This window comes from Urocitellus parryii, chromosome 5, assembly GCF_045843805.1.
Source record: "Urocitellus parryii isolate mUroPar1 chromosome 5, mUroPar1.hap1, whole genome shotgun sequence".
NCBI classification, from domain to species: Eukaryota; Metazoa; Chordata; class Mammalia; order Rodentia; family Sciuridae; genus Urocitellus; species Urocitellus parryii.
This window is the reverse complement of record NC_135535.1, coordinates 200,776,652-200,789,536: the sequence shown is the minus strand read 5'-3', so window position 1 is coordinate 200,789,536 and position 12,885 is coordinate 200,776,652. Positions and strand designations below refer to the sequence as shown.

General features: G+C 36.3%; 1 protein-coding gene across 9 annotated transcripts in view; it reads right to left on the bottom strand.

The window, feature by feature from the left end:
* Inpp5f (inositol polyphosphate-5-phosphatase F) overlaps window positions 1-12,885 on the bottom strand; it is an 83,596-nt gene that overhangs the window by 25,115 nt on the left and 45,596 nt on the right. For 7 of the 9 annotated variants that reach the window (XM_077799154.1, XM_026384213.2, XM_026384210.2 and 4 more), the window contains exons 4-8: window positions 4,584-4,712; window positions 4,114-4,281; window positions 3,938-3,994; window positions 1,306-1,504; window positions 582-761 (exon numbers count right to left, since the gene is read on the bottom strand). In XM_077799154.1, coding sequence (XP_077655280.1) covers window positions 582-761; window positions 1,306-1,504; window positions 3,938-3,994; window positions 4,114-4,281; window positions 4,584-4,712 — 733 coding nt within the window. Of the gene's footprint in view, window positions 1-581; window positions 762-1,305; window positions 1,505-3,937; window positions 3,995-4,113; window positions 4,282-4,583; window positions 4,713-10,234; window positions 11,380-12,885 lie in introns of those variants that run through there. The other 2 variants (XM_026384212.2, XM_077799155.1) reach the window with 2 other exon arrangements.

The window sequence follows — 12,885 nt, the reverse complement described above, 5'->3', positions numbered from 1 at the left end:
AGCCCTTTTTATTTTTATTCTGAGATAGGGTCTCACAAAGTTGCTCAAGTTGGTCTCAAACTTGCCATCCTCCTGCCTCAGCCTCCCAGATAGCTGGGATGACAGGCATGTGCCACAGCACCCATCTTGGAGAAACTTTTTTTTTTTTAAGTATTTATTTTTTAGGTGTAGATGGACACAACACAATGCCTTTATTTTTATGTGGTGCTGAGGATTGAACCCGGGTCCCGCCCATGCTAAGGGAGCGCTCTATCGCTGAGCCACAATCCCAGTCCCAAGAACATTTTAATGTTAAATAAATGACTCAGTCAACTATTACTATCCTGTGAGTATTATATCACTTTCTACTACATTTCACAGTAAGCGTTTTTTGGTTTTGTTTTTGTGGTTCTGGGGATCAAACCCAGGCTTTGCACATGTTAGGCAAGCACTTCACCATCAAGCAACATCCCGAGCCCTAAGAGTTATCATTTTGAATGAACTATATGGCAAAGCACTTCTAAATCTACCAAGTACCTAATTTTTAAAAAATTATTCTCTCTGAAATAATCATTTGCAAACCAAATAAATGACATGCTTACTTTTGTCCAGCCGAGGTCTTGGATTATATCGATACCCAACTTGGCTCCAAAAGACAGGCACCGAGCCTCGTGTTTGAATAAATGACAGGGTATGATTATGAACATGAATTAATTGCTCAGTCTCCACATAATTTGCAACATTTCCATTTTTATCCACTCCTCTTCGTTTATAGCGCATTCCTGAAAGAAAATTAAAACAGAAAATGGCAACATTTTAAAAACTTTAGTCTGAGTAGATGAGGCTTCCTAATTAAATATAAGTCTTCCAGGAAAGCCTCGGGGATCCTACCTACAACTGGCGGGCAGAACAGTATCAATTTACCCCACATCATAACTGTATGCATTTTGCTTTTAAAAAGTTCAATCTAAACCAGCTCCTCTAAACTGAAAGAGAAAGGCTCCCCCAAAGGCACTAGCACTCAGGAAGAATTTACCACTGGGGTACAGGCTGTCAGTTGGAACACCAATATTTAAAAGCACATCCCAAGTGACTTCCTTCTCTTCTGTATATATAAATCTCCTTTTCTATCTCATTTTGCTAACTCTCCTCCAATTAATCCTCTTCAAAAATTAGTCCCTAATTACATCACTATTTAGAGTCACCAAGCACTTTAAAGCCAACTGTGCTTCCAAATCCATAACCGTCATTAGCATTTCAACATATCTGCAGCTTTTCCATTCTTGTCTGGATCTAATTTGTATGCAATTATAGCCCTCTACTCACCTGCTCTGTGCCTACTCCGCCGTGAAATGAGAGCCACTAGAAATCGTGGGTGAATGTCATCTACACAGGTGGACTCCTGTGGGGGGGTCTCTGGGCTGCTTTTCTCATCATCAGATGATTCATTATAATTAACCACAAGTTCTTCAATCTGCACAAAACCTTGGATAATGGGGATAATCCAAAAGTCCACATCTGGCATCTGAAAACAAAATGAACAATGCATTGTTTATATTCTGCATAGTACTGTTACTTTCTTAAGGCAAACAAGAGTCAGCATATACATGTCAGCTTATTAGAGGCAGAAACCTTCCATTCTTCACCCATATTTCTGCATACTGAACACTAAGGGAGGAAGGAAAGAAAAGAGATTTAAATGAATTGTGGTTTCAATTGCCAAAATATGTAAAGAAGGCCTTTCCTTTTCTTTAGTGATCATTTTAAAAGAGCTGAGAGAGAAGGTAACACAGGAGAGAGTGCATGGGTAGAAATTCAAGCTCCACCACTCACAAAAGTGCTGAAGGAAATGGCCCACACCATGCCTCAATGTCCTCCTGAGATAGGAATAACTAATACTTCATAAGGTTATTGTGAAAGCTAAGTGAATTATATATGTAAAGTGTTTAACACAGCGCCTGCCATAGAGTAAGTATTTCACAAATGTAACTTTTGTGATTATTCCTTTTGGTATACAAAAATAAAGCTTTAAAGTTGTTTTTTTTTTATTTTTACTTATTTTTTAGAGGTAGGGTCTATGTTGCCCAAGCTGATCTCAAACTCCTTGACTCAAATAATCCTGCTACTGCTACCTCAGCATTATGAGCATCTGGGGCTATGGTATGTACCACAATGTTCAGATCCTTAAAAGTTGATTTTCAGCTCACTATCATATTAAGACTTTAATAAAATGCAATCAACTCTTATTATTTTTTTTAAAGAGAGGGTGAGAACGAGAGAGAGAGAGAGAGAGAGAGAGAGAGAATTTTTTTTAATATTTATTTTTCAGTTTTCGGCGGACACAACATCTTTCTTTGAATGTGGTGCTGAGAATCAAACCCGTCCGAACACATGCCAGGCGAGCGCGCTACCGCTTGAGCCACATCCCCAGCCCTCTTATTGATTATTATGAAACACATAAGTCCACCTTATTTTCTAGTTTAGAAAAACACTTGCTTCACCAAACTAAAATCCAAACAGTAAATGAACAACAACCAAACAAACATTGTACTGCTAGGTATTGAACTCAGGCCTCACACACGCTAGGCAAGCATTCTACTACTAAGCTAAGTCCCCGGTCCTATACATCTTATTTTAAAATGTCAACCAACATAATTAGGAGAGTATAGATTAGAGTTAGAGATTTTCCTCCTTTCTTTCAGAATAAGTATATTCAGATTTCTCAATTGACTATATGCAGAGAATATAAAAAGCCTCCGGAAAGCTATTCTTAGTTCTATATTCTCTCATCTTCCTAACTGGATGCAGCCTTGATCTCAGCATCAGTTTCAAATCCACCTTTTTCTATAACCAGGTAGTCCAGGTTCCATCTGTTTTGTTTTGTTTAGAGAGCCTCCAGATAAGATTTTAGGAAGGCAGAGTTGAAACAGTGAGGTGACAGGTCTACTGCATTCATTATTCTTCATCACCATTTTCACTATTTGTGTTTTTATTCTAGCCACAACTGCAAGGCTCATGACAAGAACAGAGAAATGTGTTTTGCCAAATGTCACCTATATTTCAAGTATCAGTTTTAAGTGGTAATGTAAATCTTTTTGAGAAAACTCAGCAGAATATAATTCAATATTGTCATAATACACAAGTTCTCATTACACTTATTGTGCATGCGTTTATTTTTCCTGTCACCAGGTTTTGGTGGTCATAGTTTGATCAGCTTTATAAATAGAGGTGAGAACAATTTCAAACTTCACACCACTAGATAAAGTGAAAATTGTTTAGTCAAACCACACTTATGGAAAGAAAAAGAAAGGAGGAAAAATTCTGAAGGTTAAGAAAAAGATAACATATGATCCTATTTAGCTATTTGCCTGCTTTGTTTAGTATCCAAAACAGTAAGTGGCAATAGCAAGGCTTCAATAAGTATTTGTTGATTGAATGAATGAACTATCTTTGCATGGTCACAATTCTCCAACATAAATAAAAGGGAAGGAAGAAAGTGATTATCAAGCAAGAAAGAACCTCTAATGAGATGTAATTATCTCATTATATTCTGTGTCTTCTCTGACTGTGTCTTCACTGGCAGTATTGGAATGGCCTTAGGGATTCATCTACTCCAATTCCCAGATGAGAAAAAAGAGGGAAAAGGAAGGAAGTGAGTGGTACCATTACAGGAAACGGGGGCTTCAACATTTGACTGGGTACAAACAAAATACTTCTTCATAGAAACTCTTTGGACATTAGTTTCACAGCCTTGTATTACAACTATCTTGTAGGAACCTAGGCAATGGAACTAAAAACTGCCTTAAAGGAATGCCTTGATTTTTCCTAGCTAACTAACTCCCTTCCATAGGGGAAAACATAGTGAGATTTAAAAATTTATCTTAATGCAATTTTTAAAAATTTGCTAACAACTATAATTTAGGATTATATAACAACTATAACTTTAGAAACTACTCACACCAATCTCAGTAAGATCTCGTATCATATATTTATTCCAGAAAAATCGGTCATCAACCTAGAAAAAAAATAGAGATAATCCAGTTCAAAAACACATTATTTCAGTTTTTTTACAAAAGACGAAAGGGTCAGCAATTGTTCCAGAGGGCAAACCCTGCTTGTATCTGTGAGTTGTACCTTTTGCCAGAGAGGACGGCTGTCCTTCTCCCCAGTGCTCTGTCTCTGCACGGAATTGGTCAGGTCATAAGTCAAGCTATAATAAAAGGATTCTGAATCCATAAACATCTTTAGCAACTCTTCAAGTAATCTTCTCTCCAACTTCTCCTTTTCTTTACTTTCCTTAACCTATAAGAAATTAACCTACTATTACTGCAGGAATTAAATGTGAAGTATTTGAGTAAGGCTGGAAATGAAGCTCCACGACAGAGAGCTTGCTTACCATGTACAAGGCCCTTAGTTCAATCCCCAGTACTAAACAAACAAACAAAAGTAAAATATATGGGTAATACAAGACTTCCAAGTTAGAATATGAGGAGACACTGCTTCATAGAACAAATAGTTTGAAAATAAATTTACTGGCAGAAATGTTATCCCTCAATTTAAAATTAGTTAAAGATGAATCAAACCCATATGAACTAAACTCTTACTTTCTTTTTATTAGGAGCAGACACATTGGATTTAATATGCGTAAAGGTCTTCAGTAGAAACTTTGAGTCATCAGGAGACGGTATAATCTTCTCTGGTTTGTTAATCCCAAAATGATGCTTCTTACAGAGCTAAATAATTAGGGAGAGAAAGATGATTCATTATTAATTAATAACTGCTTGTTAAATGTGTCTAAAAGTATAGATGTGAATGCTATTGATCATGCATTTGGGTTAAAAGTTCAAGAGTTAGTGAAACAACCAAGTAGACTAAGTATATAGAAAACAGCTGTTGTTTCAATGATTAAAAAACCACAGTAAAGATTTATATATTTAGGATTTAGAGGCAAAAAATTCAGTTTAGGCCCATAATTACAATAAATTCTTATCTAATATAATTGCAGAATAAAATGTTCTGAGGTTATTAATGCTTTGAAAATTGGCATCTCCTCTGTCACAAGGTTTTGGCGGTCACAGTTTGAGAACAATCTCATACTTCATTCTCAATAGAGGCATGATAGATACCTTATTGAAGACACCAATAGTGAAAATTATTTATTTTGACATGTAGGATAAAGAATAAAAATTTTGCTAACACACATTTGCTATGCTTCAGGGTCATTATTAGAATCTGTCCTAAATATACATTCATGATACTTTGGCTAAGAAGATATCTGGGGTCTACTCTATTAGGAATCTTAAAAGCTGGACATTTCAACTATTCCCCTTCTTCTATTCTTACAAACCCTAGTGAAATCAGCATAATAACATTTGATATGGGTCCAGAGATTAAATTTAAAGACACAATAGCCAGTGGTGAAATCCCAGCATCTCAGGAAGCTGAGGCAGGAGGATATCAAGTTCAAGGCCCATCTCAGCAACTTAGCAAGATCCTATCTAGAAATAAAAAATAAAATGAGCTGGGGGTATATACCCTTGGGTTCAATCCCCAGTACTACAAAAAAGGAAGGAAGGAAGAAAAACAGGAAGGGAAGAAGGAGTGATAATTAAGGGCTGCAGGAAATGTGTAATATAACAGATAAAGGTTAAGAGGAGGATGGGACCATAAGTGTGACTGGCTGAGAAAAGTGTAGGGTATGGAAAGTTCTAAAATAGGCTACCTGGTTAGAGTCAAGAGCTTTACATATTACTTCACATATCTCAACATATTCTGAAGGGTACACAATTTTATTAAGAATACATAGACCAATTTCATTTCTTCAACACTCTAGTTTTATAGCTAAACTATATGGGAAATTCATATTAAGAACTAAGTTATTAGATGGGGTTGTGGCTCAGTGGTAAAGCACTTGCCTAACACAAATGAGGCAATCCTCAGCACCACATAAAAATAAATAAATGAATAAAGATATTGTGCCCATCTATAATTAAAAAAATTTTTTTAAAAGAACTGTTTATTAAATTCTAATGATTATTATTATTAGTGTCTTAACAAATAACAATTAACAGATGATGAGAACAAAAGCTAGTTCAAATTTTATTATAAAAAAGGGAGAGAGCCAGGATCAGTGGCACATGTCTATAAACCCAGTCACTCAGGTAGGCTGAGACAGTAGGATGTCAAGTTTGAGGCCAGTCTGAGCAATTTAGCCAGGCCTTGTCTCAAAATAAAAATGAGAAGAATTGGGGATATAGCTCAGTGGTAGAGCACTTGCTTAGCATGCATAAGACCCTATCAATCCCCAGTACTACAAAAAAAGAAAAGAAAGAAAGAAAAAGGAGAGAGAGACAAAGAAATTATCCTGTTTTATAAAATGTGGGTGTAGAGACTAATAACTGGATCAAGTTTTCAGATACAGTGAAATTTCTAGCTTATTAATGCCTTTTCAAAATCATGGCTATCAAAAATTATTCACATGTGTTCACAACATCACAAGTTTTTTCTTTTTTATATTATAGCATATATGCTGTTAAGTAAATTTGCATTTTATTAATCATAACCACATTGACATTTATCAGAAAGGGAAATCTATTTTTAGAAAAGGAGAAATACTTGCAAGCTGCTTCTGCATTCTGGGAAAGTGCAGAATTCACCTCAAAATTATTCATTCTTTTTCACAACCCTTAGACTGTGAAAGAGAATACTCTAGGCTAGTCTGATGAGGGGGTCAGGCTGAAGGGAAATAAACTGTTTTGCATAATGAAAGATCTTTTTTTCTCTTTCCAAATTTTTTATTAGTGCATTATAGTCATACATAATGATAAGATTTTTTGTTACATATTTGTACATGCACATGATATAACAATATAATTTGGCCAATGTCACTCCCCAGCACTTCCCACCTCCCACCCCATGGTCCCTTTCCTACTGATCTCTTTTTGATTTTACATGATCACAACTTTAAGCTGCTCCTGCACCACCATTAGAGACAAGGGGACTAAAGATGAGGTAGAAAAAACAGTATAGTCCTGCAAAATCAAGTTAATTTCCCTTCAAGTAAGGAAACTAACAAGACCTTGAGCTGATGAGGAAAGAAAAAAATGAAGCATACAGACAACTCTCCAGCAATTCTCTCCTCCTCTCTTTCTGTTTATGATTCTCATCCTCAAACATACTGATGTTTCTTTCCTCTTAACATTTCCCCTTGAGCCTGCTTCCTCAAACAGGTATTGTCCTATTAGTTTGTGCACCTCATCACCTCCAACACACTCCTCTAATTCTTCTTTCCCAACACACTCCAATTTGGCTTTGTCCTATTAATACTCTAAACCACTATCTTCAGCAAGATCTACATTTTGCTGAACTCAATGGTGGATTTTTGGTTCTTGCAACATCTGATGCAATTAATCACTCCTTCACCCTCTTTGATAAACTTCACTTGGCTTCCACTGGTTGCTCCTCCTCTATCCCTTTGACTGGATGCTTTCCAACTACCTGACTCCTTAATGCCTAGACAGACCAAAGTCCAATCATTGACACGACTCCACCTGCATATTCACTCCCTCAGTGATTTTATTCAGTTTCATGGCTCCAAATACCATCTATCATATGTCAAAACCTCCCTCCCAAATGCATAATTCCAACCAAGTTCTCTCCCCAAACTCCAGCTTCACATATCCCAACATTCCACTTGGATTTCTACCACACATCTAAAAGTCAACATGTTCAAAACCAGATCCTTAGCTCCCCTCATTGTCTTTACCACATTGCTATTCTCCACCTTATTAAGCCTCCTTTCTGTTCCTCAACACATCAGGACACTTCCACCTCTGGGCTTTTGTTCTAGCTATTCTCTCCCCTTGGACCCGCTCCTCTCAGAAATCTTATCACAACTTCCACTCCTGGGCACTCCCTCCACCACCCTTACTGTGCTCAACTTTTATTTACATTAGCATTATTACTTTCCAACATACTTCATAATATTATGTTGACACTTATCGTCTGCCTCTCCTCCTATAATGTAAGTTCCATAATAAAGGGATCTTTATTTCATTAACTCACATATCTCCAGTGCCTTAACAGCACCAGGCAGCACAGGTTGAAATAAATATTTGTTAAATGAGTGAGTGGGCTCTGATGCTACAAATAAAAGTAGAACTCTTAGATTCACAGGGGGCAGATAAGTAGTCCTGGGAAGACCATCATCTCCCTTCCTCATTGTAGTATCACTAGGACAGCCAAGATGCAGTTTCAAAAAGATCAAACTTTTTCTCTCTGTTACTTGTCTGTGCTGCTTTGCTTGTGGGTCCAAGCAATTTTTATACATAATGTTAATAATTATCTAGTCATATTAGTAATATTTTCTTTTAAAAGTCTGAAAACATATTCAAACCCAAGTTATAAAGGCTGGGGATTTGACTCAGTGGTAGAGTGCTTGTCTGGCATGTATAAGGTCCTGGATTCAATCCCCAGTGCTAGCAGTGGGGATCCCTAGTTACAGGTGGTTGCAATTTAAAAAAAATTTTTTTAGTTGTAGATGGACACAATATCTTTATTTTTAATTAATTAGTTTTATTTATTTATGTGGTGCTTAGGATTGAACCCAGTGCCTCACACCTGCCAGGCAAGTGCTCTACCATTGAGCCACAACCCCAGCCCCCAGGTGGTTTCAATTTTAATATTCAAAACAGAACATTGTGCATTTATTAGACATAGTTACTCTTTAAGAACATTCAATGGGCTGGGGATGTGGCTCAAGCGGTAGCGCGCTCGCCTGGCATGTGTGCGGCCCGGGTTCGATCCTCAGCACCACATACCAACAAAGATGTTGTGTCCGCCGAGAACTAAAAAATAAATATTAAAAAAAAAAAAAAGAACATTCAAGCCAGCAAAAATTTCCCCCAGGAATATATCAGACTGTTCTAAAGATCTAATTGTTTTAAGGCAAGCTTGTGGCAGCACATCTAGTCCGCACCCACACCTTCCTCACTCTCAAAAGGGTGGAGTCCATTTTTCTCAGCAAGGCTGGCTTCTGTCTGTGTCTCCTCGAGGACCTCACCTCATCATTCACCCTTCTTTCCTGTCCCAACCTTTCTCTAACAGCCTCCTTCCTTAACATCTATCAACATGTTCTCATGTGCCAGAATCTTTTTTTAAATCCATTTCAGAGCTCTGAATCCATTCTGAGAGTTAGCAGAGTATAGTCTCCTGTCTCGGGATTGTGAGGACACTAGTCTGACTCTAAATTGCACAGGGAGTGAGTCAACAACCTCCTCAACTCTGAAAAAGAATGAATGTCTGCAGCACTAACAATCTCTTCCTGTTGTCCCATCTTTTGGTTCTCCTGACACCAATCTCTCTGTATTCTCCCCTAGCTCTGGCTGCTCCTGCTCAGACACCTTTGTTGGTATGTGTGTGTTGGTATGTGTTCCCAGTGTTCTGTCCTCAGCTCTTTTTTCCTTCTTCATACTCTGTCTAGCAAGTGTCACCTTCTTTTCATGTTTTAAATATCACTGTTTAATGCTACTTTTTCACTCTGAGCTCAAAACCCTTATAATGATATGCTCCTCTCACTGAGGAACTAGATGCTAGTCCTTCAAATTCAGCATCCTTAAACCTGATCAACATCTATTTCCAAGATCTTGTTCCTTCTCTGATATGCCAAAACCATCCACTGGATCACTCATGCAACAGAGCTTGAGTCATCTCCTTCCTAAAGTCTCTGTTATCAACCTCACCACTTCATGCCCATTGCTAACAGATGCTTAATCTTTTGCCCTGGCTAGTGTTTCTTATTGGAAGTAGCAAACAGGAGATTCTTGATGCAGGATTTTCCTACTTAGTGTAGACAATCTAACAGCCCACTTTCATGAGCTGAGGAGCTCCGCTTGAGCTCATGTCTTACAATAGTAAGTACACTTAGCTACAGCTCCAGGCTCCTAGCTCCCATCTCCTATGAAGCTCTAATTGTCCTCTTACCATGCAGAGCCAATTTCCATGTGCTACTGCCTTGCTCTGGATCCAACCCAGAAAGCCTATGGCTTCAGTTTGATCTACCTTTCCATTTATGGTCCACAAAACTCCTCCTTCTCTCCAAGCCCTGCAATGTTGTTTTTGTTTTTATTTCTTTCATCTATTCTCCTCCAAGGCTTGGAAAAGAGTTGATATATGCCCACCATTCTTTAACTTCCTTATCCACAACTCCAAAATCCAAAAAATAACTCTGGAACCTGAAAATTTATTAAAAACTCACCTAACAGGGCTGGGGTTGTCACTCAATGGTACAGCACTTGCCTCACATATGTGAGGCACTGGGTTCGATTCTCAGCACCACATATAAATACATGAATAAAATAAGGTCCATCAGCAACTTAAAACTTTAAACAGCAAAACATGCCCTAAACTGACATGAACATGAGGATACTCATGGTCATCAATTACCCACCTTAGTATGAATATTCCTATGATTCTCTAAGAAATATCAATGTGTTATACTGTAGGATAATGCTCTAGACCCAGTGGTTGTGCGAATACATAGAATAATCTTTTCAAAACACCAAAAAAAAAAAAAAGAAAAGCTGAATTCTAAAATAAATATGGTCCCAAAGGCTTCTGATAAGGACTACAGATCTGTATAACAAAGCAACAATTGAATCACTTTAACCAGAAGTCTTTATCTCTTAAAACTGGTTTTTCTAAGTAGAAATTTATAGTTAATATAAACAAACATTTTCAATGAATATTTTAGAATCTTCTATACAGTTACTTTTAGAAAATATAGAGACCACTATCTTCTGAAAAGGTTAAAGTCGGTCCTTTATTTCCCAGGGTCCCTTCCAGTCATAAAATGATTTGTTTAGACATAACCCTTAAAATTACAATGTACAGCACTGGCAACAGATCACCTTCCAGAGGCCTGGCCAGTTCTGTACAGTGTGTGGTTAGGCCCTTATCACAACTTTAATAACACCCAGTCTCAAAAAGAAAATCATTATCACAGGCTTCACATTACTCTCTTAGTTTTTCTATTACTCTTGTAACTCACATTTCACAACCTTGATTAAGAGACATTATTGCTGTTGTTGCTTAAGAAAAGAAAAATAAATGATTTTACCTTAAAAGTTGGTGGTCTACAGCCATTTGGAAATAAAATTTTCAACAGATGTCTGATGAGAAACTAAATATGTAAAAGATGCATTTTTCTATTAAGGGGCAATAGATAGAGAAAACAGGATATGCAGACATGGAACACAGACTATAAAATTTTAAAAAGATAATTTTTTTTTAAAGAAACAACATGTTATTTCATTCTCCTTTATTTGAGCCCTATAGATTCTTCCTAACCTTAATTTTTTTTTTTTAAATTTTGCTTTGCAAAACAGTCTGGTAGTTCTTTAAAAAGTTAAACAGAGGGCTGGGATTGTGGTTCAGTGGTAGAGCACTTGCCTGACATGTATGAGGCACTACATATAAATATAATGAATACAGGTCTGTCAACAACTTAAAAAATATTAAAAAAAAAGTCAAGCAGAGTTACCATATGACCCAGCAATTCCCTTCCTAGGTACCTATCCAAGAAAAATGGAAACAAATGTCCACCAAAAACTTGTATGCAAAATCATAGCTGCATTATTCATGACACCTAAATGGTGAAAACAACTCAAATATGTCCATCAACTGATTACAAATTTTTAAAAAGATGTAGTATACTCATACAATGAAATATTATTTGGCAATAAAAGGGAATAAAGTACTGATGTGCTACAACAGGCATGAACCTTGAAAACATTCTGCTGAGTAAAATAAATCAATCACAAAAAGTCACATATTATAGAATTCCATTTACATGAGATGTCCAGAATAGGCAAATTCTTTGAGGATGGATAACAATATGTCCTAAAATTGATTGTGCACAGAATTATGTGACCATCACCACATTCTAAAAAACACTAAATTATATACTTTAAATGGCTGAATTAGAGTTTGTAAATTATTTTTTAAAACTAGCAAATAATCATATACCTTGGGTAAAAAAGGTAACTGAAGCAGAAAACTAGAAATTCTATTAATACCAGACTCTGAAATAAAATTGTTTCTGCTCCAATTACAGAAGATAGACAAGGCTTTACCAAATCTGAGAAGGCTGCCCACACTAAAGAGCCTCAGGGCACTACTAGAGAGAATGAAAGCAGTAGACTACTCAAAGTGATACACAGGCATCCAAATTAGAAAGACATACTACATTAAGAAGACATAGAACTAGTTTTGTTTAACAAGTCTTTTTTATGCATAAAATATACATGTTCATGACAAATGGGAGGAGTTAAGTAGAAAAAAATATGTAAAAATATAAAACTTATTCTGCAAAATTTGAAAATAATATTTGTACTCCCAAAAGCTTGAGGCAAAAGGAAACACTCAATGGAAAATTTACTGGAGTTTTAACTAGAATGTTAAAAAGAATTATTTTTAAGTGGTGGTATTTTTTTTCTTCTCCTTTACGATTTACTGTTTAATCAAATTATTAATACACAAAAAGTGAGGACATTATAAAAATAATTAAGCTTCTAAAATGGAGTCATACAGAAATTGAAATGGATAACAAACATTTAAATTAACATGTTAAAAGATTAGCAGGAAATTAGTGATTTTTAACATAGCTAGTTCTTTGTCCTTCTTGCTGTTCACTGTAACAAAGCTCTTTTACCACAAATCAGGATTAAAAGGAGAGAGGAGAAAAGGCACAGGTGCAAATTTCAAAAATTATGATCTCTTGAAAGACAGATGTACCAAACTACTCATCAAGACAGATTCTGAAAATATTTTATAGTTATTGTTACCATAATTAGCAAAAGTCATTACATAAATCCAATTCCTAATATGAACCAAAATCTTTGGTTAATC